Source organism: Lissotriton helveticus, chromosome 4_1 (genome assembly GCF_964261635.1).
Source record: "Lissotriton helveticus chromosome 4_1, aLisHel1.1, whole genome shotgun sequence".
Taxonomy (NCBI): Eukaryota; Metazoa; Chordata; class Amphibia; order Caudata; family Salamandridae; genus Lissotriton; species Lissotriton helveticus.
This window is the reverse complement of record NC_136063.1, coordinates 2070991680-2071018909: the sequence shown is the minus strand read 5'-3', so window position 1 is coordinate 2071018909 and position 27230 is coordinate 2070991680. Positions and strand designations below refer to the sequence as shown.

Sequence of the window (27230 nt, the reverse complement as noted above, 5' to 3'; positions counted from 1 at the left end):
CTGTGCTTTTGGTGCCTTGCCGGAGGGCAGGGCATTCAAAGCAGGGTCTCAATGCCCATCATGGCCAGACAGCGGTGGTGGCCTAGAAGCATTTGTTTGATAGAAGTAGGTTTTTGTGATGGGCATAGGGGTTTGGGTACTCACGGCACCTTGGCCAGTCGGAAGATCATGGAACTCCAGACCAATCTCAAGTTCGGAGTCAGAGCCCTCAATTGGGGAAGGCTTCAGCAGCTTACTCTTCTATGCTGCAATACACATCCAAAACCCGATGGCGGAAAGAAATCTAACAATGGAGTCGATGCCCATGTGCACTATCACCAAGAGGAGGCATCACCTTACCTCGTGACTTAAAAGACTTCTTCGAATAAAAAAATGAAGTGCTAACATCCAGACCAAACACTATATAGCAGGAGTATGCAAAGCAAGTGCATCTACAGTACACATGCCTCGAAAACCAGTTTTAAGATTGCGGTAAGGGTCTCAGAGATTAAATCTAGTTCTAAATCTGCGTCTGGCAGTGTAGAAACAAAGGACTGACACGCGTGTAAGAGGGATGCCTATATAGGCTGTGTATCTTATTTCTAGATTGGAGAGTGGAACGACTTCAGTGTGGAGCTCTACTGCGCCACCTACCAGAACACACAGGTACTACTGAAAGGTTCCCAGATGTGATATCCAGAGAAAATTCAGAAGGCGAGTAATCTGCTGCTAGAAGTCTTGATCAGAAACATAAGGCTTCTAAATTTAGGAAGCCTGAGAATGTCAAAATATGGAGAAATCTATGGGAACGGTACAAAAGGGGGTGGTGATGGACGGAGCATCCGAACCAATCAAACACTCACACCCAGTCAAACAATTGGGTTGAAGACGGCTGTAATGCCAGAAACCGGTCCTCGGAAGCTTGATTCCGGTCCAGGGAAGGCATGGCTTGGCAGTTCAGGCTGGACTGTTCCCATGAGTCACAGGGTCAGAATGATTTGCATATAGCCATGTCTGAACTGGGGTGGCAGAGTGGGCTAAAGAACGGTGATGGATTAAACCCAGATCTTTTGACTGGGTGTGAGTGTTTGATTGGTTCGGATGCTCCGTCCATCACCACCCCCTTTTGTACCGAAATCTATGGGAACAACAATTGATTGTAAATAGAACATTTCTAAAAGTAAAAAAGAAAAACCCTATAAAATAAATGTATTGATACATAAAAGTGCAGCTAAAAATTGCCCTCGAAGAACCAAACACAGTTATTTCACAGGTAATAGTATCACAACTGGCACCAATGAAATATCTTATAACGGCAATCTTGGGGAGGAAGTGGGTATACCATTAAATATGCACTCTATTAATATGAACCTAAGCTACACTGAGCCACAAGTACTATACACACCATATCAAACTTGACATGAAATAACAGATATAAATAACAATGCTAAAGAAGCATAATTAATATATTTTGGAAGCATAATCTTAAACATCATGTTTCCCGTTTATCTTTATATTTTTATATCTGTGCAGTGTAACAGATTTACCATCTAATTTGTATGAAAATAAACTTTAAAGGTTTGGTGTTATCTTTATTTGATACAAATAATAAATATTTATAAATGTGACTAACCTGCTCTTTAACAGCCGTGTTTACATTGGTTAGGTAGTGCTGACATATTTGGCAGAACACCCTCATTTGTCTTTTCAATGTTTGCAGCTCCTCCTTTTCAAAAATAAAGATAAGTTAGTTTGTACATGGAGAAAAATAACTTTATTTAGTTTAGCACATCCTCTCTATCTTAAAAAGAAATATAAATCTCCTTATGATGCATATACGAAGAACAAATATAAATAGGATCGGTCAGGCACCTAAATATCCAGAAAACAAATTTCTGAATTACAATTTTATACGGGAGAATCTACAAGCAGAATGAACAAGTTACTTGCCTGCTGTAACGCTCTTTCTGGCAGAGACTCCAATTCTTCACCTTTAGAATACTTGCCCATTCGTCAGACTGGATCTGGAAACTTTCAGGCAGTACGTCTGCGCTTGATAGGTTTGTGCCGAGCAGCTCTGCACTGACCGTTTCGCTCCGGAAATTACATGTGTAGCCAATATAAGCACCACTATTGCACACTGATGCCGGTTGCTTTCGAGGTTATCAGCGCGACCAATAGCTAACTTTGTCAACCATTGTGTAAATTCCTAGATTTGGGGTTCATTTTAATGGATAGATTCTAATTCATTGACCGGGAAGAAAGTGAGGGTCAGTGAGAAATCAGTGGTTCGAGAGAATCTCTACCAGAAAGGTAAGCATGCTCGACACTTCTAATCTCAGATTCACCTTTTAAAAAGCTACCAGAGCAATGCCTATTCAGAGGTGGGTCTGTTAATTGGCTCAAACTAAAATGTACTATAGGTTTGAAAGAGCAAAATGCCCCTCTCAGGAAACCTGGCTGTACAGACAGTCGTGCTTCATGAGCATGTGGAGAAACGCCCATGTAGCTGCCTGACAGTTGTCCAGGACAGGAACTCCGTGGGATAATACTGTTATAGCAGCATTGGCTCAAGTGTAATGAGCCCATAACACTTCTAGCGGATAGTTTTTTGCCAATGCATAGCAGATCTTTATGCAGAGCTCAATCATTGAGAGATGGCACAGCTTTGCCTTTCTACCCACCAACAAACCCCAGAAACAGATGATCATATACCAGAGAACACTGAGTAGATTATGGATATAAAAACTCAGCACTCTTTTGGGGTCGCACCATGGACTTTCTCTTTCTCCTCAGAGGTGTGAGGTGGAGCATAGAAAGCAGGCAAGCTGATGGTTTGACCAATGTGGAACGGAGTCACTACTTACATACCCAAGTCCGTAGAAATAATTTGTCTAGAAAAGAGGTGGTATACGATGAGCTTGCTCAACCATCAGTCAATATTAAGTTAACATGGAACAATATCTTGATTGTGAGAAGCTGCAATGGACAGTTGTGCAGAGGTTCAAAGTGAGGTTAAGATCCCACTGTGGCAGAACAAAGTAAGAAGGAGTAAACAAATAGCAGTTGTTTAGAAAAACACATCACAACTGGTGATTTAACTAAGGAGGGCTAGACCAGCAACCATAAAAGGTTACAGAGGGCTGAAAGGTACCATTTAATTGCGCCCAAAGGAAAGCTTTGATGGGTGGGGTAAGGCACAAACAAAACATAAGACAACTTGGCTGGAGTGGGGGTCTCTCTGTCGTCTGCCACACCAGACAATAAATGTTTCCTAACAGGCATGGATTATGTTACTTACTCTGTAATCATCTGTTCTTGGCATGTACCTCTGTAGATTAACAATAGTTACTTACCTGTAATCTGTGGTTCTCCAGTATTGGTGTCTTTCATAGATTCACATGCCTGAATCATTCCCTGTCGTCGGAGTGGGAGTCCCACGGTACATAAAAAAGCAATAATATGTCATAATAACATAGAAAAAACTTGGTAATAACCAACCAGGAAGTAAAGTAGCCCAAGCTACAGGAGAAAAAACTTCCACACTCAGGACTATCCTATTCATTTTGATTAGCTCAAACTGCAGCCAATCAGGCGACGGCTCCCACCAGAAGGTTCTCCTCAGAGGCTCAGGCTCTCAGATTTTCTCGCACAGGAGTGATGGTAAACCAATGTAGCCCTTGAGCCTCCGCGGGGAGGTGGGCGGGTTGCATGTGAATCTATGAAAGACACCAATACTGGAGAACCACAGATTACAGGTAACTATTGTTCTTCTCCAGTATTGGGGTGTCTTTCATTAATTCACATGCCTGAATCAGAGTAGATAGCAGTATATATCCATGCTTGGAAGACGCTATTTGCAGGATAAGCCTGTACATATAAAAAGTACATAATCAAATAATAGAAAATCGCATTTCTAAAAGCATGATAAAATGCAGTTACATGAGCATGTACATAATAAGCATGAACAAGCGTCTGAAAAGCAGTAAGAGGAGGAGGGAAACGGAGGCTCACCTTATCTGAAAAGATTACGCAGAACTGCTTGACCCACTGAAGCATCAGTCTCGCTGGCTGCATCCAAACAATAGTGCTTGGTGAAAGTATGCCTGCTGGCCCAGGTTGCTGCTCTGCAGATGTGCTGAAGAGGAACTCCAGCGAAAAGAGCAGTCGAGGAAGACATGGCTCTCGTAGAGTGAGCCCTTGGAGCTGCCTGCAAAGGTCTTCCTGCTTGTATATGGCAAAAGTCAATAGCTGCAGAGATCCATCTTGCTATTGTTTGTTTAGACACTGCATGACATTGACGAATGTTTCCATAGGCGATAAACAATTGATCAGATTTGCGTATTGTAGAGGTCCTTTGTAAATAGAACTTTAAACACCTCTTGATGTCTAGTGTAGGCAATGCCCTGTCCGCAGGGGATTGTGGGTTAGGGAAAAATGGCCTTAAGATGACTGGCTCATTCAGGTGAAAGTCCGAAGGCACCGTAGGCATGAATTTTGGGTTTGTGCGGAGTACTACTGAATCGGACATGAACTGCAAGAAAGGTGGATGGACCGTGATGCCTGGACATCACTGACTCTTCTAGATGAAGTCAAAACCAATAAAAGCAATACTTTCCATGTAAAAAATGTTAAATCCACTCTGTGAATTGGTTCAAAAGGGTGACGCATGAGCTGCGCCAACACTACATTGAGATGCCACGATGGCGGTGGACGACGTACCGGAGGAAACATTCTGAAAAGACCTTTAAAGAATTGCTGTATTATTCTTGAAGAGTAAAGTGAAGTGGACCCATCCTGGCGATACCTTGAAATTGCTGCCAGGAAAACCTTTAGAGTTGCGCGAGATAATCCCGATTTTGCCAGATGTAAGAAAAAAGGTAATATCTGTTCTGGCTTAGCCAGAAAGGGATGAATCCCAGCCGAGTGACACCAGATACAGAATCTCTTCCATTTAAGTCTGTATGTTTTTATTGTAGCAGGTGCCCTTGCTTTGGCTAGTACCTCCTTGCAATCTGCAGGGATATTCAGATGGGCGAATTCAAGGTACTCAGGCGCCAAGCTGCTAATTTCAGAGATGTCGGGCCCGGTTGGTAAATCTGACCATCCTGGATGGAGAGGAGGTCCGGAATTGGTCGAAACTGGATTGGTTCGCACTCCGATAGGAGAAGGAGCTCGGTGAACCAGTATTGGCGAGGCCATCTGGGGGCAATAAGAATCAGGCGACACGGTTCTTTCTTCATCTTCCGTAGAACTCTGGGAACCAACGGTATCAGAGGAAAGGCGTAAGCATATATTTGAGACCAGTTGATCGAAAACGCATTCCCCTGAGAGCCTTTGTGGGGATGCCAGCTTGCAAAGTAACCGGCATTTGCTGTTCTTCTTGGTCGCTAATAGGCCCAGATCTGGTTGACCCCACTGTTGAAAAATCCGAACCTCCGTTGGTTTAAGAAGTTCCCATTCGTGGGTGGACACCGTTGTCCTGCTGAGAGTGTCCGCAAGAACGTTTGCCGTTCCCGGTACATGGACCGCCAGAAGATTGATTCTGTGTCGTATTGCTCAAGCCCATATATTTTGGGCTTCCTGAGACAGAAGAGCCGATCTTGTTCCTCCCTGTTTGTTCAAATAGTGCATGCTTTTAGTATTGTCTGTGCGAATCAATACTGTGGCCCCTTGAACGATTGCGCGAAAGGATTTGAGGGCTAGGAAGATGGCTCTTAGCTCCAACTGATTGATGTGCCAGACCTTCTGTTGAGGACTCCATCTCCCGCCGACTGTCAGCCCTTGAAGATGTGCTCCCCAACCTTCGAGGGATGCGTCCGTGGTGATTGTAAAGTTTGGTGCGTCTTGGAGGAACGCGCAACCCTGTTGTAAATTTGTCTTTTGAATCCACCAGAGAAGAGCCCCTTGGATGCGATGGGTGATCCGGATGAGGTCCTCGAATGAGCCGGAGACTTGCCGCCATTGCAGGTCGAGTTCTTCTTGAAGCTTAATCCTGAGACAGCAATTTGGTATCAAAGGAATGCACGAAGAGACCATCCCCAGAAAAGACTTGAATTGTCGGACTGAAACTAACTTTCTTGAGAGTAAAATCCAAGCCATGTCCTGTATTCTTTCTTGCCTCTTGTCCGATACGAAACCTCGGGACCAGCTATGTGTCCAAGGTTGCTCCCAAGAAAGCTTGTCTTTGGGATGGTTCTAGCTGTGACTTGCTGAAATTGATGGAGAGACCCAGTGACTGGAAGAGAGACTGACACCGCTGGATATGGCTGTCTGTGTGCGTAAGTACTCGCCTTGATAAGGCAGTCGTCTAAGTAGGGAAATATTTGTATTCCCTCCAGCCGGAGGTGTGCTGCTACCGGAGCCAGGACCTTTGTGTGCCGAACGCAGCCCAAAGGGGAGGACCATGAACTGATAATCCCTGCCAGCCACTCTGAATCGCAGGAACTTCCAGTGACGAGGTAAAATGGGGATGTGGAAATACGCATCTTGGAGGTCCAAGGTGGCCATGTATTCCCCCGCCGAAAGGAGATGCAGTATTTCTTGGAGTGATAGCATCCGGAACGTTAGATTTTTCAAATATTTGTTTAGGGCACGGAGATCCAGAATTGGACGCCATTCCCCAGACTTTTTCTTTATTAGAAAGAATCTGGAATAGAATCCTGCTCCTCTTTGAACCTGAGGAACCTTTTCGATTGCCCCTTTCTTTAACATCAAATTGATCTGGGTAAACAACTCTTTGAGATGAGCTGGAGGTGGGCCCCCTGGGGACGTTTGGAGGACATTTTTCGAATTTGAGCGCATGGCCCTTGGCCACAATGTCCAAGACCCACCTGTCTGACGTTATTGAGGACCATTTTGAGAAGAATTTTGAGATCTTTCCTCCAATTTTATGTGAAACTGCGGCAGTAGCGTTGGCAGGTGATGACACTCATTCTCTTTTATCCTTTCCGCGGTAGGCAGGCTTTCTTTTGTTTTAGGAATAATTAGTGTTGCGCTGGCCATAGGACTGGTAACGTTGGGTTTGGTAACGTTGATTCCCTTGCCTGTATGAGGACTGCTAATTATAACCTCCTCTAGTAGAGGACGATCCATGTCCTCTCACACCTCGAAAGGGCGGCTTCCGAAATTGTAAGGTGTCCAGGGATCTAGCTGTCTCCGTGTCCTTTTTGATTGTCTGCAAGGCTTCTTCTACTTGCGGGCCAAACAAAAACTCTCCGTCGTAAGGCATGTCTAACACCTTAGCTTGAACCTCCTGACGGAACGAAGTCGCTCTTAGCCAGCCTTGCCTGCCCAAGACAGCAGCTCCTGCTAACTGCCTGAATCCAGTTGAAGCCACATCAACTGCAGAGTCAATCATCTCAGCTGAGATCCTCTCACCTTCCTGCAGTATTTTCAGAGCTTCTGTCTTGGAGGGTTCTGGAAGCATGTTGACATATGGCGAGATGTCAGACCACATATGTCGGTCATATCTGCCAAGAATGACTAATGAGTTGGCAGCCCGGACTGTAGTTGCTGCCATTGTTGACACACGCTTTCCAATAGCATCCAGACGCCTGCAGTCTGTATCCGGTGGGGCTGCAATTGGAGAGGAAGGATTTCTAGATCGTTTCTGTGCAGCCTGTATGATCACTGAATCCAATTTCTGGGGACTTTTCAGGAGCCTTATTTTATATATCCTCTGCAGTACTGGAGGGATAGATGCAGGAGTAGACATAACTTTAACTCCCTCTTTCCAGATGAAATCGATAATAGGTATAGATTTAACGCACAAGTTACTACTTGTGTAACGATATATCTGTAAGAGATATTAGTTAGTGATAGATTCCTTACCTTAGAATATCCCCAGGCGTCAGACTGGATCCGGAATTTTTTTGCGTAGCAGTACCCTTGCGCATCGGTAGGCGTCGTCTGCGGCTCCGCGTCCGTCGCCGGCGCCGTGATGACGTCGGAGTACTTAGACGCCGCCTCCGCATGCTAACGGCAGTTCATTAGACACAGCTTTTCCGCGCCAGAAAAGCAGAGCCATGTTATAAACCAACACTGGTAACATTGAAACTAGGGCCCTGAAGGGGATGACCTTAACCCTAGATATCGGCAAGCAGAACGGGGAGGATGGGTGGGTTGGTAAGGAATTTATCACTAACTAATGTCTCTTACAGATATATCGTTACACAAGTAGTAACTTGTGCATCTGAAAGAGACACGTTAGTGATAGATTCCTTACCTTAGAATAGATACCCCAGCAATACCAACCCCGGTGGTGGGTCTGCGAACCAATAATCACACCAGAAAGTCCTGGAGGACGGAACGGCCAAAGAAGCCATCCCTCCGGACTTGACTGTCCAGGCAATAGTGTCTTGCAAACGTGTGCAGCGAGGCCCACGTAGCTGCCTGGCAAATGTCCTGCAAGGGCACTCCCCGGCCCAGGGCAGTTGTTGCCGCCGTGGCCTGAGTGGAATGAGCCCTCAATCCAACAGGGGGCTCCTTTTTAGCCAAGGAGTAACATGCCTGGATACACAAGATGATCCACCGAGAGATGGTCCGCTTGTGCACCGTCTTTCCCTTTTTAACGCCCACGTAACCAACAAAGAGTTGGTCATCCACCCGGAACTGGCGTGTGCGATACAGATGGTAAGAGAGCGCACGTTTTGGGTCCAGACAGTGGAGCCTCTCTTCCTCTTTCGAGGGATGCGGAGGAGGAAAGAAGGTGGTCAAGGTAATGGACTGCCCGATGTGGAAGGCCATGACAACCTTGGGCAGGAAAGATGGTCTTGTCCGCAACACAACCTTGTCTGGATGGACAGAGAGGAAAGGAGGTGTGGAAGAAAGCCTGGAGCTCACTCACTCTCTCCTGGCAGAGATGATGGCAACCAGGAAAGCAGTCTTCAAAGAAGACGGAGAGGACAGTTATGGAGCGGCTCAAAGGGAGCACACATTAGGTAAGTAAGTACAAGGTTCAAGTCCCACTGGGGCTTCACGAAAGGTACAGGAGGAAACGTGTGTGATGCCCTTCAGAAAACGAGTTACAATAGGGGACTTGAACAAAGAAGGTTGATCAGGCAGCCTTAGAAAGGCTGAAAGGGCAGAAAGGTAGCCCTTGATAGTGCCCAGAGCAGAGCCCTGCTGGGCAAGAGTAAGAAGGAAGAGAAGAACCTCAGAAAGAGGGGCAGAAAGTGGATCCACAGCCTTTGCTGTGCACCATGTCACAAACTTATTCCACCTGCAGGCGTATACCGATTTTGTGGAGGGACGCCTGGCTGCCAGAATGACATTACAGACTTCAGGAGGCAAGTCAAATGGCCTCAACTGTCGCCGCTCAATCTCCAAGCATGGAGGTGGAGACTGGACAGGTTCGGGTGGAGGACCGTCCCCTGCTGTTGCGATAGAAGGTCCTCCTGAAGATGCAGACGAACCGGGGGATCGACTGACATACTGAGTAAATGTAAATGTTTTTGAGCTTGTAAAGCGCACTGCTACCCGTCCATAGGTCTCCTGGCGCTGTATAACTCTGGGGAACCCGTCTTGGCTTTCCCTGTGGGATGGTCCCTTGCTCGGAGTCCCCAAGGTGGAGCCAGGCATCCCCGGAATTGGTGGAGCCGTTGTGGAGATTAGGCAAGCTAATGCCCAGAGTTGCAGAGTGGAACCCCTGATTAGAGTAAGCACCGAAGCGAGAATTATCGAGTCCGCTGACCAAGGTCCACGACCTTGAGTCACGAGTAGCTCGGGATACCAGTACCTTCGTGCCCAGTCCGGAGCCACAAGGATGACTTGGGCCCGGTTGCGCTTGATCTTCTTCAGCACTCTGGGCAGAAGTGGAATAGGCGGAAAGGCATACAACAGACCGCAACTCCACTCGCGACGAAAAGCGTCTCCGAGCGAGTGCCGCCTTGGAAATTCCAACGCGCAGAACTGATGACATTGCGCGTTCTCTTGGTGGCGAATAGATCTAACCAAGGCTCTCACCACTGCTGAAAGAGGCCTTGCGCCACGTCCGAGTTCAGACGCCATTCGTGATCAATCATGCACAGACGGCTGAGCTCGTCCGCCCTGGCGTTCAGAGAACCTGCCAGGTGTTGAACCACCAGGGTCACGCCCTGATGTTCCAGCCACTGCCAGAGGCGCAGAGCCTCCTGGCAAAGGGTCCACGACCCCACCCCGCCCCGTTTGTTGCAGTACCACATGGCGGTGGTGTTGTCCGTGAACACCTGCACTACACCCCCCCGGACAGAGGGGAGGAATGCCTTCAGTGCTAGACGAATCGCCCGCAGCTCCAAAAGGTGGATATGGAGCCGGGACTCCGCCGGAGACCAGAGGCCTCTGATCTCCGCCTCTCTCATGTGGCCTTCCCAGCCCTGGAGGGACGCGTCCGTCACAAGTATGTGCTCCGGTTGGGGAAGGGAGAGGGATCTGCCGCTAACCCAATCGCGGTCCGTGAGCCACCACTGCAGCTGCCTCGCAGTGCCCTCCAAACCAGGACATGGTCGGAGAGGTTGCCCTGATGCTGGGCCCACTGAAACTTCAGGTCCCACTGCAGAGCCCGCATCCGCCACCGGGCGTGATGCACCAGAAGGATGCAGGAGGCCATCAGCCCCAGAAGCCGCAGCGTCAACCTGACCGAGATCCGGGATAAAGGCTGAAAGAGTGGAATCAGAGCCTGAATATCCCGAACCCGCTGTTCGGGTGGATAAACCCGAAACTGCGCCGAGTCGAGAACCGCTCCAATGAAGAGGAGCTTCTGAGAGGGGCACAGGTGTGACTTTGGCACATTGATGGAGAACCCCAGCTGGTGCAGGAGGTCTGCCGTCGTCTGGAGGTGGCTGACGACTGTCTGGGGCGAGCCCGCCTTCAACAACCAGTCGTCGAGGTAGGGGAAGACTGAAACTCCTAACCTGCGCAGATGAGCTGCGACCACCGCCATCACCTTTGTGAACACCAGTGGGGCTCTGGTAAGGCCGAAGGGGAGCACGGTCAACTGAAAGTGCTCGTGGCCAACCGTGAACCGCAGGTAGCGCCGGTGGGCCGGCATGACGGGGATGTGGAAATAAGCGTCCTGCAAGTCCAATGCTACCATCCAGTCTCCTGGGTCCAGGGCAGCTAAAACCTGAGCCAGTGTCAGCATTTTGAACTTCTCCTTCCGGAGGAAGCCGTTGACGTTCCGTAGGTCCAAGATAATGCGTAGGCCCCCTTTGACCTTCTTGGGTACCAGAAAGTAGTGGGAGTAGCAACCACACCCTACTTCTGGCCCAGTAACGCGCTCGATGTCCCCCTTGGCCAAGAGTAGCCCCTTCGGACGATTTACAGCACCCACCTGTCCGATGTGCAGTGCGCCAGTGGAGGAGGTGATGGCGAACCCTGCCCCCCACTGGCGTCACATGGGCCTGAAAGCACAGACTAGGAGGGTTTTGAGGCGGATGCTGCGGGGGAGGGTGTGGACTGGCCTCGCCGTTGTCCCCGACCGCCTCCACGGTGGTTTCCTCGGCCGCCACCGCGTTGGATGTTAGTCTGCGGTGCGTGGCTGGCAGCACATGTGGGGGTGCCCCTTCCTTGGCCACGAAAGGAGCGAAAGGCACCCGTTTGCTGGCGCGGGGCCGAGAGGCCCAAGGACCTGGCCATAGCCCTGGAGTCCTTAAAGCGCTCAAGCGCATGGTCTGCCTTGTCGCCAAAAAGGCGACTGCCATCAAACGGCATGTCCATGAGTGTATTCTGGACATCGGCCGAGAAGTTGGCGGACCTCAACCAGGCGTGGCGACGAATCGCCACCGTCGTTGCCATCGCTCTGCCCAGTGAGTCGGTGGTATCCAGCGCACACCGGATAGAATACCGCGCTGCATCTCGGCCCTCCACAAGGGCCTGGCCGAGTTTAGCCCGTACCTCCAACGGGCATTCTGGCAGCACGTCCTCGACCGTATCCCACAGAGAGTGGGTGTAGCGGCCCAAGAGGCATGCGGTGTTGGAAGACCGCAGTCCCAGACTTAGGGAAGAGAATACCTTTTTGCCTTATTGCTCAAACGTACCTCTTGGATTCCCTGTCAGGGGGAGCCGACGGGAATGCGGTCTGGGAATTCGAAGCCTGGGAAACCAGGCTTTCAGGGGTGGGGTGGGTTGACAGGAAAACAAGGGTCGCCCGGGGCTGGGCGGTGGCGTCTGGCCACGTTCCTATCTACAGGCGAACCTGTAGCGGGCCTGGACCAAGTGCCCAAAAGAACATCGGTTAAGGCCTCATTAAACGGCAGCAGAGGCTTAGCCGAGCTTGACTGCGGTTTAAGGACCTCAGTGAGTAGGTTAGTCCTCACGGCCGCGACGGGGAGCTCAAGGCCCAAGGCCTTGGCCGCCTGCGTCAACACCACACTGTAGGTTGCCCCCTCCTCCGTAGCAACGGTAGGAGGGGAGACAAAACCAGTGTCTGGCGAGGTGTCCAGACCACTGGCATCCCCAAGTTCACCTGTCCAGTCCTCCTGGGACTGACACTCACGTGTCAGAGGGTCCTCAGACCCCTCCCAATACTCCTCATCACCCATCTCCTGATATTCAGGGATGTCAAATGATAGGGTCGGTTCATTGAAGTAAAACTCTCCAAACGGCGTAGAGAGCGGCGCCGCTCCGGTGCCGGAACCGGATCGAGGGAGGCATCGGTGACAGCGCCGCCCTAAGACGGCGCCGGAGGGGACACCTGAGGGACCGGCGCCGGTGAGGTCGTCAGATCAACTGGCGACGACCCGGATCCAGCGGGGCCCTGCGGCGCCGGGCCCGAAGATGCCGGCGCCCGAAGCACCCGGCTATTCGGGGCCGAAGCACCCGACCCGCTAGGGCCCTCAGATGGGTCCGCTGGGCCCGAAGGCGCCGCAGAGCCTGCCGGAGGAGTGAGGGACCTCATGGCCATGAGGAAACGCTCGATCTCCTCCGGCATTGCGTGCGGTACAGGGACCGGAGGGTGTGGGACCGGACGCGACGCCCGCGACTCCGACGGAGCCGCGTGGGTGGTGTCACCCGAACCCCCGGCCACGTCGCGCGAGCGTCGGGGGGATTCGGAAGAGCGATGACGTCTCTTCAACTTCTTGTGCTTACCTGACGACTTCGAACCTGAGGAGTGATGTCGACTCCCGGAGCTATGATGACTCCGCTCCCGCGACCTGTCCCTCGACCTCCGTCCGGACCGGGACCTTTCGCGGCGCGGGGCCGACTGCCGGAGATCGAGTCGCTTGCGGGACCGCTCTCGCCTAGCTTTCGAAGTCAGGGCCCGGCAGTCAGAGCAGGTCTTGTCGTCGACGCCGAGACAGTGGAGACAACGGCGGTGAGGGTCGGTGGTCGCAGTCCTCACAGGGTTTAAAACCTGGCATCCCTACCGGCAGCGTACGGAGTCGTAGACTCGAAAGATGATCAAAAAGGATCGTAAGAAGTTTAGTCAAAAAAGACTAAGGTACCACTTTTTCCGGATCTGCGCTGCTGGCGCGGAAAAAAAGAGAACTGACGTCAGCACGCGGAGGCGGCATCTAAGTACTCCGACGACGTCATCACGGCGCCCACAACGCCGACGACGGACGCGGAGCCGCAGACGACGCCTACCGACGCGCAAGGGTACTGCTACGCAAAGATTTCCGGATCCAGTCTGACGCCTGGGGATATTCTAAGATAAGGAATCTATCACTAACGTGTCTCTTTCAGATCTGCCTCCTTGGCTGGTCCTTAAAATCATAGAGGAAGCATTCCTGCTGTGTAGTTTCCATGTCAATATGGAAGCGTTTTGTAGCTCTTTCCATTAGAAGATGGAATCCTCCCACGTCCACTGGAGGTGAATCAGCGGTAACCGGAGGTGAAGGAGAAGGTGTTTGTACTTCATAATCGTCCCACTCCGACATCATGGATCAGTCATCCACTTCCCCTTCCCCTTCTCTCTCTTCATCAGAAGAATGTTGTTCTTCAGGCTGATGGGACGCTACAGGTGGAGGAGACTTTGGAGGTCTTAAATCCGATATGGGTGTTTGCACCACAGGTGTAGGAGGCACCGAGTCCGCTGACTCAGAAGGTGGAAAACGCCTGTAATAATCATTTAGCATGTGCTGCAGATTTGTTAGCAATGCTGCTGGCATCTGAGCGGAGGGGACATTAGAAACAGGTGATGTCACAGGCTCAGGCGAATGTTGGTCATCTTGATCGTCCTCCTGGTATTTGATGTTTAATTCTGAAGGACTTGTAGCCGCCCCAAACCTTTCATCCATATCAGAATCCTCCTCACTATCTTCAGAGTCCAGCAACTTGTCAGGGACCTGTAGGGGTACCGTTTGAGGTGACAGGCGTAGAGGAGATAAAGGGCAGAACCGCGTCTCTGAAGAAAGGATGGCTTTGGTGTGGACGTAAAAGCCGTAGACGGTGACCAAATCTGCATGGTGGTACATGTAGACAGTTGCGGCATCGACGGGGTCATCGACGGGGGCTTGGCTCCAGACGATGAAGTGGTTGTCGTCGACGATTGAGTTGTCTTCGCCAACGGGGTCTTCGCCGACGACTGTGTCTCAGTCGATGGTGATGGAGCAACCGTCGACGAAGCTATCGTCGACGGAATGGTCTTCAGCTTGGCCGCCGACGAGGCGCTGACGATGGCAGACGAAGATTCTTTCGTCGACGAGATAGGCCGGACAGCGACATAGACCATCGTCGACGGTGAAGATGCGGTCGACATTAACATCTCAGGCTTAGGCGAAGTGAAAGTTACCGTAGACGTAGATGTTGCGTCGATGACTGAGTCGAAGACGGCATCGTCGACGACAGGGTCTGTTTCTGAGGTAAAGTCTTCTCAGAAGTCGTCTGAGGTAATATTTTGGTTGTTCTTCTCGGGGGTGTGGATGGCCCTAGTTTGGCCTTAGTAGGGGGAGTGGCCTTAGAATTGGAAGGCCTCTCAGACACCTTAGAAGATTGTTGCCTCTTTACAATCTTGGCCCCAGGAGAAGACAACACCTCTTCAGCAGCTCTCTTCCTAGAAGCTGTAGTAGACCCAGAGGCAATACTGCCTACCTCAGAAACAGGATCATCTTGATCCTTGAGCTTTTGTAGTCACAAAAGCAGGCGGCCATCTCTGTCCCTGAGCGCTTTCTGAGGGAAGGTCCTACATATCTTCCAGTCCTTCACCTGATGGTCGGGTACAGGCAGTAGATGCACTTCTTGTGGGGATCTTTAAAAAGCCGGAGATTACCACAAGTCACAAGGCCTGAGTAAAGATTTCTTAGATGAAGACATCTTGAAAACTAGATTCCTGAAGAAAAATAGAGAAGTACTGAGCAGAGCTCAGGGAGACTCCCTTCACATGACATGCGGTAGAAAATCTGAGAGCCTGAGCCTCTGAGGAGAACCTTCTGGTGGGAGCTGTCGCCTGATTGGCTGCAAGTGGTTTTTCTTCAAAGAAGTCTTTTCCGGTCAAGGTAAGGAGACTCCTCTCGGTGATAATGCACACGGGCATCAACTCCATTGCTAGAATGTTTTCTCGCAAGAGGATGAGAATGGAGAAAGTAACAGAAGTATAGAGTTGTCCATGTGTATGTAATGTAAATAATGATAACTTCAACAACCATAGGTGTCCGGGGAGAATGGATGGCACATGTGAATCTACAACTGTACAAGCCAAGAACAGACGCTTACAGGGTAGCATAACCGTTTGAGGCATGTGTGTTGTAGATAAACATGCTTTGCAAAGATTGTATTGATGTATCCTGCCAAAGCAGTGGCTAACCAGTGGGTGTTGCAGTTGTTTGAAACGATTATGTTACTTACCTAGTAAGCATCTGTTCTTGGCATGTAGAGCTGTAGATTCACTGTAGCAATATAGCTTGGATATTGCAAATTCTGGCTGTGTTGGTAGAGGCTAGAGATGTGTGAGTGTTGAGAGTGGCTCCTAGATAAGATTGTAACTGTGTAGGTAAGACTTTTGCAAGTTGACCGTAAAACCTTCATGTTGGAGTAACGTGGTCTATATGTGTTCTATACACTTCTGGTGTGTGCTGGCTTTGATGAGCCAGTTGTCTAGGTATGGGAAGACATTAATTTGTTGTCTTATGAGATGAGCTGCCACTACTGCTAGACATTTCGTAAACACTCTGGGAGCACTAGTCACTCCGAATGGGAGTACTTGGAACTGCTGGTTTTTACCTGCTATCACAAATCTGAGGTATTTGCGATGACCTGGATGAATGGGAATGTGAAAATATGCATCTTTTAAGTCGTGTGAACATAAAATCGCCTTGCTGTATAAGTGGAAGGAACTGTTTAAACGTTACCATGCGGAAATGTTCTGACAGTATGCACTGGTTTAACTCTCCGAGATCCAAAAGTGGTCTTAAGGAGCCGTCCTTTTTGAGGACTAGAATTTAGAGAGTAAACCCCTGTACCTTACAGTAATGGAACTAGTTCTATGGCTCCCTTTTCGAAGAGATTGCACCTCTTGTTTGAGTAACTGTAAGTGGTTTGATGACAGTTTGTGAGTGTGAGGGGAAATATTTGGAGGAATGTTGGTAAGCTCCAGGCAAAAACTTTGTTACATATGGTCGATCACCTATTTATCGGTTGTTATGGATTGCCAAATGGGGAGAAACAGTTGAAGACTTCCCCCGACAGATGTTAAATGATCGGGGGGAAGTGTAGGCAAGTCACTTTTTGTTAGGGGAAGGGGTGTTAAGTGGTATGGCGCCTTTACCCCTACCTTTGGAGTGGTTTCTTCTATACCCTCCTCTATAGAAACATCAAGAGGGAGAGAATTGAGGGTTGCTTTTATAAGAGAAAGTGTTTGGGTCTGACAATGTAGTTTTAGAAACAAAAACAACAATGGGAGAGGTAGGGAGAGTCAAGAAGGCTTCTCCCAGTCCCCGGTTCAATGTAAATAAACAAAAAGAGAGAGGCCAAATCAGTCTCAAAAATGCCACTAGATTGGAGCGAGATAGATAAGGATCACACACTCACTTCGGGTGAAGTAGGAAAGCCCTCACACACCGACCTAGTCAGTGTCATGCTTCATCATCGGGCCCCACCAAAGAGGCCGAGTGCCTCTTTGGTGTGCTACAACGCCAGAAAGACTGCGGAGCTGGTTGTGTGAAGAAGGGCGTGTTGTGAGGGTAAGTTAAATTAAAAGTGTCTAAGCGAGTATCAAAGAATTTTTTTTTTATTAAATGATCCCTAAGACACGAATTAACAGGTATTATGTGTCTGAATTTGGTTGCCAAGGTTTAGGAATGGTAAAATTCAGAGAAATACAGTAAATTAGTTAGTCAGTCAACATGTTTCTGCCATTTTGGAGGCTTAAATTTACCAAGGCATTCATCAGGACTATACCCCGGCGGTATGGACTCTCTAATCGTCCACCCTAACCAAGGGACGTGAAAGTGAAAAAAAGGGGGTGAAAAAAGTGCATAAAAAAGGAGAGCAAATGCTCAATCCTAAAAAAAACTCCAAATTCGGGAGTGTTTCTGCACCTGTAAAGTGAAAGTACAGATACAAACACAAACACAAACAGACAACAGTTAATAAATGCCATTGCGTTTGGTTGTTGTGCACCTTATGGTGTGGCAAAATTCGTGTACCCAAAGTAACATTAGGTTTAACACCATCCACATACCCCTAAAGGGATGATATCGGTAACTCTGGGACGTGGGGTGATAAGGGTGGTATAAAATAGACTTGTTTTTGGAAGAAATGGTTAAAAAACACACTCTATGTACTCCTTCTGAAGGGATCAATGGACCAAAAGGTCTGTGACCCCCTAGGTTGGTAATAACATACATAAATCTCACTTTAAAATTTGGCGCTACTTGCACCATGGGTCTCGGGAGGATGGAGAGCGGGGCCGGTAAATGAGTATAAGAGTAGGCGAGCAGGGTGTCGCGTCCTTCCTGGTGGGCGTGTTCGGCCAGAACGAGGCTAGGAACGCGCCCGCCCTTCGCTGCAGACGAGGCCTGACACGCACCGGCCCCGAGTAGGTGGGACGCTTGATTACTCATTTACCGGCCCCGCTCTCCATCGACGGGGTCCGGTTCCGAGGGAGATCCTAGGTGTCTAAGCGGGCTGTGAGCGTCAAGGGCGTGAGTTTTCCTGAACCACAACGCCGATCTGCTTGAAAACGGAGCTAAGTACTGCCCGAATATCGGGACCGAATGGCTAATACCTCTTTTCATTTTTAGGATGTGCCAGGCACGCTCCAACCCCCCTCCCGAGACCCATGGTGCAAGTAGCGCCAAATTTTAAAGTGAGATTTGTGGTTCAGGAAAACTCACGCCCTTGACGCTCACAGCCCGCTTAGACACCTAGGATCTCCCTCGGAACCGGACCCCGTCGATGGAGAGCGGGGCCGGTAAATGAGTAATCAAGCGTCCCACCTACTCGGGGCCGGTGCGTGTCAGGCCTCGTCTGCAGCGAAGGGCGGGCGCGTTCCTAGCCTCGTTCTGGCCGAACACGCCCACCAGGAAGGACGCGACACCCTGCTCGCCTACTCTTATACTCATTTACCGGCCCCGCTCTCCATCCTCCCGAGACCCATGGTGCAAGTAGCGCCAAATTTTAAAGTGAGATTTATGTATGTTATTACCAACCTAGGGGGTCACAGACCTTTTGGTCCATTGATCCCTTCAGAAGGAGTACATAGAGTGTGTTTTTTAACCATTTCTTCCAAAAACAAGTCTATTTTATACCACCCTTATCACCCCACGTCCCAGAGTTACCGATATCATCCCTTTAGGGGTATGTGGATGGTGTTAAACCTAATGTTACTTTGGGTACACGAATTTTGCCACACCATAAGGTGCACAACAACCAAACGCAATGGCATTTATTAACTGTTGTCTGTTTGTGTTTGTGTTTGTATGTGTACTTTCACTTTACAGGTGCAGAAACACTCCCGAATTTGGAGTTTTTTTAGGATTGAGCATTTGCTCTCCTTTTTTATGCACTTTTTTCACCCCCTTTTTTTCACTTTCACGTCCCTTGGTTAGGGTGGACGATTAGAGAGTCCATACCGCCGGGGTATAGTCCTGATGAATGCCTTGGTAAATTTAAGCCTCCAAAATGGCAGAAACATGTTGACTGACTAACTAATTTACTGTATTTCTCTGAATTTTACCATTCCTAAACCTTGGCAACCAAATTCAGACACATAATACCTGTTAATTCGTGTCTTAGGGATCATTTAATAAAAAAAAAATTCTTTGATACTCGCTTAGACACTTTTAATTTAACTTACCCTCACAACACGCCCTTCTTCACACAACCAGCTCCGCAGTCTTTCTGGCGTTGTAGCACACCAAAGAGGCACTCGGCCTCTTTGGTGGGGCCCGATGATGAAGCATGACACTGACTAGGTCGGTGTGTGAGGGCTTTCCTACTTCACCCGAAGTGAGTGTGTGATCCTTATCTATCTCGCTCCAATCTAGTGTAGTTTTAGACCCTGCTTTGTAAAAGTAGCGGCAAAAGGAGCCTCTGTTTGATAGGAACTGAAGCGCTCCCATGGACTTTGCCACTTCAGTGTCTTTTTTCATTTTTTCCAAATACTCATCGACATCAGGACCAAACGGGTGTTCTTTGTGAAAAGGTGTGTTTAAAATGGACTGCAGAACCTCAGGTTTAAACCCCGAAATCCTAATAGAAGCATGCCTTCTAAGGAGAATGCTGGTATTAATCCCCCTAGCCGCGGTGTCAGCAGAATCTAGAGCACATCAGATTGAAGAGTTAGAAATGAGTTTCTCCTCCTGAACTAACTCTTGTGCCTTAGTTTTGTGTTTGCCAGGGATATATTGGACCAGCTGCTCCATTTCATCCTAGTGAGCCCTGTCGTACCTAGCTAGTATTACCCTGTGTGTTTGCGATGCGCCAGTTGTTAGAGGCTTGAGCAGCCACTTGTTTCCCAGAGGCATCTGTAAGCTTAGCTTCTTCATCTGGGGGAGGTGCATCATCAGATTTTGCAAATTAGCTCTTTTGTGATCATTGGACACTACTAGGGAGTCGAGAGGTCATTGTCCTTTGATAAACACAGGATCAGATGGTGAAGGTTTCTAATTTTTATTGACTCTTGGAGTTAAAATACTTGCTCGCACAGGGTCTTTGAAGAGGTCATCTGCATGCCTCATCATGCCCTTTAGCATAAGGAATGTTTGACTTGACCTGTGTGTGAACCCAAGTGTTTCAAATAAAAAGTCTTCTTCTAATGACTTTATGCAAGGCCAAACCATGACACTCTGCTTCTCTAGCAATAAGCTCTTGATAAACCACATTATCATCAGGTGGCGATGGCTTTGTAGTGTAAAGGTCTGGGTCAGTATCCAATGGAAGGTCAATGGTGTAATCAATTCCATGGGTCTACAGACAAATTAGTGTCTCCATCAATATCATTGTCTTAAGGCTGTGTATGCGGAGGTCCCGGAGGTGTTATGTGCAAAGGATCTATGATTGGTAAATGTGGAGAAGATGGTGGAGGTGATTGTGGGGCATGTGAGAAGTTGGCCTGATATATGATGTTCACTAATTCTAGTGATCACCTTGTATCAGTCCAAACAACCCTTATGGTGATTGGTTGTAAAGTCAACCGTATAGACCAGCTATCCTAGTAGCGTGGACAAAAGCAGTCTTTTAGGCTAATCTCCTTTGGCATGTGAAGCCAGCTGTTTTACCACAGTATAACCCCTTGAACATCAAATGAAAGGACACCACACAGGTTGTTATGAAAAATAAACAGTCTATTTATTTATAACAACACCTCTGAACTCTTTATGAGATCAGAGGGCTAAGCACATGACAATACTAAAAAGGAAATACGAGTTCGCACAATATTTACACAAGTGCCTTAGGGGCACGACAAACCATATACTCAAAACAATGGAATGCGAGGAAGGAAAATACTGTAGGGAGATCCAGAGGCTGGAGGATCGCTGGGACTACGCTACAAACTAGGTAAGTAAGGAGCAGGAGGCCCACGGGACTCACGTGCAGAGTGGGAACTCTCATGCGGGATGCGTACCAACGTCTATGGATCTTACAGTTTACAAAGTTACGGATTCCGGACGAACCCGGCTGGATGGAGGGAAAACAACAGTGGACCTGGACGCTAGGATAGTGGACACAGACTTCAGCACCTAGGAGCTTTAGTTACCTAACCCACAGGCTGTGGGAGCATAGGGCTGAAGTTGCGTCGGGTTTGCTGCGTTGATCCCGGTGATGCCTGAAACAAGAAGTTGCTGGCAGGCAGCCAGATGGAGGAGTCTGGTGGTTCCAAGGATGGAACTAGGAAGAAGGAAGTCCTGAAAAGGAAGGGGACAGAGTCTTGGTCACTAGCCAGTAGCGGTGCTGGCACCAGGAGGGAACCAGATGCTGTCGCCGCAGTCAGGTGATGGAAGGGTCGCTTCTCTCTGTAGCTGCGGGGACCAGGAGCTGCTCTTCACGACCAGGCTGGAGGCACGAGCTGTCTCACGTAGTCTGCTGCTGTCGGCGGTGTCGGATCGTTGATCTGGACAACAGGCCTTGGCTAATGCAAGCCACGCGTTGGAACAAAGATGGCGTCTAGTGTGGACCAGGAGGGTCCGGGGTGCTTCTCTTTCGCAAGGAAGCAAGGCAGTCTGGGGGACCAGACTAGCAGTGTCGATTTCTTCGGGTTGTCGTCTCAGAGGGCACAAGCCAGCCGGCAAGTGACCAGACAACAGGAAGGGCAGCAACCAGGCAAAAGGGCCCCACGCAGATCACGGGGATGCTGGGGGGCTGGTCTTTGGTGTAGGAGCTGCGTCGGTGTGGGGCTTCTCAGTCCCCAATGCACTCACTTGAGGAACTCTCAGGAGTCGTGCTGGAAGCGCTGTGCAGGTTTCTTCAAGATGGCCGTCTTCACGTTGCTCGTCGCACCCACGGGTCCCAGCTGTGCTGTGGATGTGGGTAGAGGTCAGAGAGGTCTGGAGGTCCGGGTCTTGTCGAGCTGGGTCGTCGGATTCCGGGCTGGAAGGACTTTGCAGCAAACCGCACAGGAGCTTGATGGTGCCTGCGAAGCAGGATGGTCACTCCCTGACCATAGGGGAGATTCTTCAGTCTTCTGGTTATCAGGAGGTCGAAGGTCAAGAGTTTCTTCGTGGAAGGTTGTCCAGATTAATCTAATCTGGAATGGGACCAGCTCCTACCTTTATTCAGCTAAAGGGAGCTGCACTACGACTAGGTCCCTCCCCTGGGTGGGACCAGGAAGGGGGGTGGTTACACCCCCTATCCTTTGTCCAGTTTCCCGCCAGAGCTGGGCTGGACTGCCCCAGCAACTGGTTGGAACCGGTGTATGCACAGGGCACCTTGTGTGCCCCAGGCATGTCTCATTCCTTTCAGCCTGAGCCTACCTAATACACAAAATCCTGTCTGGGGTGGTGCTAGCACCTCCCAAGGCAGGAAACCCTTTGTCAGAGCCTCCCTCGCTGGAAGGACTCCCAGCAGCAGGAGGTCAGACTTGTGTCTGTGGTGGCAGCATCCATTTTGTGATGCTGAGGCTTGAGTTAACTTTAACCAGGGTTTACAGTTACATGCATGTCGTGTCCCTCTAGAAGGGTGGAATGCTAACCCAGTCGCCAGAATTGGCGAGGGGTTAGTATTCCAATTCGTATGACACCTTACTCAACATGTTTTGATAATGCTATGCCAAAGTTAGCATTTAACCGCGAGGATTATAATGCACTTAAAAGTATATGGTATAGCGTTATCATGGAACAGCTATAAGGACTTGGTTCCGCAAGCTGCAAACGGGCTCAGCTCATGCCAGAGCACCATCTCACATAATTCCAAGCACTCTGCCTTCAGGATTGTTAAGGCCTGCCATAGGAGTGACTGATAGGAATATAGACATAGGAATACTATATCTAAAGCAAAGGGTGATTACACCACCTTGCCCCAGCTGTCGTGCAGCCAGTTGTGTCAGATTTGGGTGGCCAGCCAGGGGTGGCATAATACATGCTGCAGCCCCTGGTATGCCCTGGGTACACCTATGCCCTGGATACCTAAGGTATACTGTATAGGGACTGATAAGGTGGCCCAGTACCAATTGGTAAATGCACCTAAGGTAAATGCTTGTCAATTTAGAGAGAGAACAGCTAGGCTGTGGGTCTGATTAGCAGGCCCACAGCCAGGGAAAGTCGTAAATCAGTGAAGCAAAAAGCAAAAATCTGGGGTGGCCATGGGATTGCAGACCCCACTCTCCTACAGGGCAGGATAAGCAGGGCTGGTAGCCATGTCCTTCTTCTTCAGAGGGCTCTTATCTTCAGGGTCCTCTGAAGGAAGTTTGCGTTTAGGTGCTTTAGTAGAAATATGTCCTTTATCAGGATTGATATGAATCTCCTTTTGATTAGGATCCAACTTAGCTTTAAGAAGGACTAAAATTGGTTCGGGAGGGTCACAGAAAGACTGTCCTTTGATTTCGGTGTTGAAAAAGATTTGCTTTTGGGAGCGTAAGGTTTCGGCTCTGAAGCATGTTTTGCTTTTGGGGTGGAGGGTCTCGTCTCAGAGCCAGATTTATCCTTCGATCCGGAGTGTCTTGTGTCCAAAAATGACTTATCCTTTGAATCCGAAGAGGATTTCGGTCAACAAGGTCCCGAGCCAGAAGGCGAGGCATCAGAAAAGGTCTCAGTGCCGACCTTGGCCAGAAGACAGAGGTGGTGCCTCAGCCTTATGTTTTTTGGAAGAGATTTTGGGGGTCAAGGGTTCTTCGGATCTCATGGCACCCTTCCGGGAGATACGTCTTCAGCCTCCAGCTCAATCTCGAGTTCTGAATCAGACTCTGGAACAGAGAAGGCCTCTTCTTCCTCTGCCACCGACACTTCGATCTCTTCCTGTTCAGAATCTTCCCCGAAGATAACCAGAGCGTGTTGAATACTTTGGTGTTGCATTCCTCGTCGTCGAGCCAACAAATCGCATAGTTTTCTTGGACCAAAACTATTTACAAGCGTCGCAGTCTTCCTCCTTGTGCTCCGGACAGAGGCACCAGTTACAAACTAGATGTAGGTCAGTACAAGGGTACTTCGCGTGGCATCCAGGACGGAATTGGAATGGTGTCCGTTCAATGGGCAGAAGGCTGGACCGGCATGTCTAGGCAAGAGGGGCACCCACAAAGTTTTTCGTTCGAAGATGGAGGATTCGTTGACCGATTCAACACGCGGAGAACAGGGAAACGCGTACGAAACAATATCGTCAAGGGTAGTGTGGATTGTGCACAGAGGGGAACATGAAGAACGGGCTTGAACAGGAGCGCAGCAATACTAGTACGAACCCGATGGCAAGGAAAAAACAATTAACAATGGAGTCGATGCCCATGCGCACTATCACCGAAAGGAGGACTCACAAGTGGTTCTTGTGTAAAGTGCTGTGAAACAATCAGGTCAAGTTCGCGCTATATAAAACCCGGAAGAAAAAAAAAAGGCGATGGATACACCCATTTTACGAGTAGAATGTGCTCTAGAAGGTATAGTTGAAGTTCTTTTAACTTTAACATTACAAGTTTGAATACATTTAACAATCCATCCAGAAATCCCTGTGAGAAAGTGCCCTCTTTCCACATGGTTGCCCCCACTTTTTGCTGAATTGCTGATGTGCTTTGACTGAGTGTGCCCTGGGCTCCTGCTAATCAGGTACCCAGGGCCTATGTTCTTTCCCTAAAACTGCAATGAAGCCTAAACCTAATTGGCATCTCTGGCCACAGGTCAGCTCCTGGTAAAAGGTACCACATGTACCCAGGGCACTGTGACCAGAGAAGGCCTCTAAGGGTCTGCAGCACATATTGTGCCACCCTTAGAGGTCCTGCACCTTCACACACACACAGCTATTGCAGGCTGCATGTTTTGGTGCAGAACAAAGTGAAGAGTCAACATGGCACACATTCTTGTGTCCCTTGCCTACTAACCACTGCCCTGGCATAGCTCAGTCACCCCTCTAGCTGGGTGCACTATACCAGTGGTGAGGCTACTGGTGCATGAGCCCTGTACCCCTACAGTGCCCAAGTCCATTCCTGGGCACTGTTAGTGCAGTGCTGCCATTAAGATTATATGGTGCTGGGAGTTTGTCATTACGAACTCCACAACACCAAAACAGCTACACTGAAAACTGGTAGGTTTGGTGTCAAACTTCTGAGCACATTAAACCCACACTAATGCCAGTGTGGGATTTAATATAAAATGCACAACAGAGGGCATCTTAGAGATGCCCCCTGAAACTTGAGTAACGCTCAGTGATTTGACTGAGAGGCTGCTTAGGCTGCCACCAACAGACATGTTTCTGGAACCCTGGGTCGAGAGCCTGCAGCTCTCGGGGGCCTGAAACAATGCACATACTGGGACGAGGTGCTAAGCCTCCTCAGGGTTCACTAAGGGGTAGCTTCAAAGGCATGCCACCTTTGTGATCCTCCCCAGAACATTTGCTGCTTTCAACAATTGGTCCCCATTGGTTCTACCCCCCCCACTATGGGTGGGAGAGCCGGCGGAAAAAACAAGTGACTGAACGAGGTGTGCCCAACTCTGCCAACTCCACCCCTCAGTGGGGGAGGCAAGGTGAAGCACAACTCAGTCCACGCCATCTTGAGGATGGCGCGACCTAGCCAAGCTGGCTCAGGCTCCCCTCCCACTTGAGGGTGGCACAATAGGGGGTGTACCCACCCCAGGGAAGGGACCCATTGGTCCCTGCCCTTACCTACCTGTAATACCGCTAAATCTAGTATTTGGGGGCACCCTGAACCTTGCTTCCTCAGATCCAGCCTGACAACAAGAAAAGAAAAAGGACCGAACAGCAGTGCAGCCAGCTAACAGGAGGAAGACGCCCACTGACTTGGCCCAGGCCCTACAGGCCTGTCTCCCCTCGAACCTTCTCTTGCAAAATCCCAGTGTGTCCTGCAGCCAGCAACCTGAGAAACCCCGGAGGACCTGCCTGCCTTCACTTCCAAAGACTGCTTCTCCTGTGAACTCCGGATTTGTTCAACTGCAACCTCTGAAAGCAGCCAGACACTGCAAATCCAGCACACTCTGCACCTGACTAATCCAGCCCGAGCGGAAAAAATTCACGAGGTGGTCACCCTGGTGATCCTGAATTGAGATCCGGCGACCCCTGACCTGTCTCAAGCCTCCAGCCGACACCTGCAGCCTAAATCCAGAAAGCCCCCCTAACCACGACCAGTAGCCTGTAAGAAGGTCCGACCCCAAAAGGCACATCTGCACCTGACACACACAGCCTTGTGTGCCCAAACCGACGGTGCCTAACCAACCCTTAACTTCCTAACTTACCCCTCCAAGTGGTGGTCACACCCAGAAGTCCTTTGTCTCCCTTCCTGCAATGCTTTTGAAAACTGGAGGTTCTCCATTGACCTAAACGCTAGGAGGTTTGCTCCCACAACCCAGTGGCCTGCTTACCAGCAGCTACCAACCGGAGGCCCCCTATCCCCTATCGGATAACATTGGGCCTCAACACTCTGCACCCGGCCGCCCTAGTGAGGCTGAGGGTGCAACAACAGAGCATCACTGACCCTGGGGGACCCCTGAGTCTAACTCTAGAACCTTAACTCCCACAGTCAATAACTTACCTGTGAACCAATAGGAAAATGCTACTTACCAGTATGCATTTGCTCTTGGCATGTAGAGCTGCAGGGATTCACACTTTGTGCATAGATCGCCATCTGGTGTTGGGCTTGGATGCACAAGTTACTTGTGTAACCATTAGGGGTGGGCGGAATTTGCGTAAATCGCTTTACGCAAATCTGTAACTGAAACTGTAAAAAATCTCTGCGAACACAAAATTTCGCGAAGTCGCGGAACGCATAATTTTGTGCAATTTCGCGTACTCCGGCGGAACTCAAAATTACCCAAATTCCACAAATTACGCAAGCGGAACGGAATTTACCGCCGAGGCCTAGTAACAATATATCTGTAAGAGACAGTAGTTAGTGATAGATTCCTTACCTTAGAATATCCCCAGGCGTCAGGCTGGATCCGGAAAGATTTTCTGCTTAGCAGTACCTCTGCGTGCCAGTAGGAGGCGTCCTGCAGCTAAGCGTCCGTCACTGGCGTCGTGGGTGCCGAGATGACGTCACGGAGAGTACTTCGGCGCCACCTATGAGCGCTGATGTCAGTTCGGTGCACAACTATTCCACGCCGAAACGCAGAGCCATGTCAGACACCGACAAATGGTGCATAAAACTAAGGCCCTAAAAGGGAATGACCGTAACCCTAATAATCAGATCGCAGAACGGGGAGGATGGGCGGGGCAGTAAGGAATCTATCACTAATGTCTCT

The 27230-nt window shown here is 49.4% G+C and overlaps 1 protein-coding gene across 3 annotated transcripts in view; it reads right to left on the bottom strand.

Annotated features, from left to right (window-relative positions):
- Positions 1 to 27230, bottom strand: part of STAG2 (STAG2 cohesin complex component) — a 1493174-nt gene that overhangs the window by 445840 nt on the left and 1020104 nt on the right. For all 3 annotated transcript variants that reach the window (XM_078688751.1, XM_078688750.1, XM_078688752.1), the window contains one exon: positions 1613 to 1705. In XM_078688751.1, coding sequence (XP_078544877.1) covers positions 1613 to 1705 — 93 coding nt within the window. The remainder of the gene's footprint in view (positions 1 to 1612; positions 1706 to 27230) is intronic.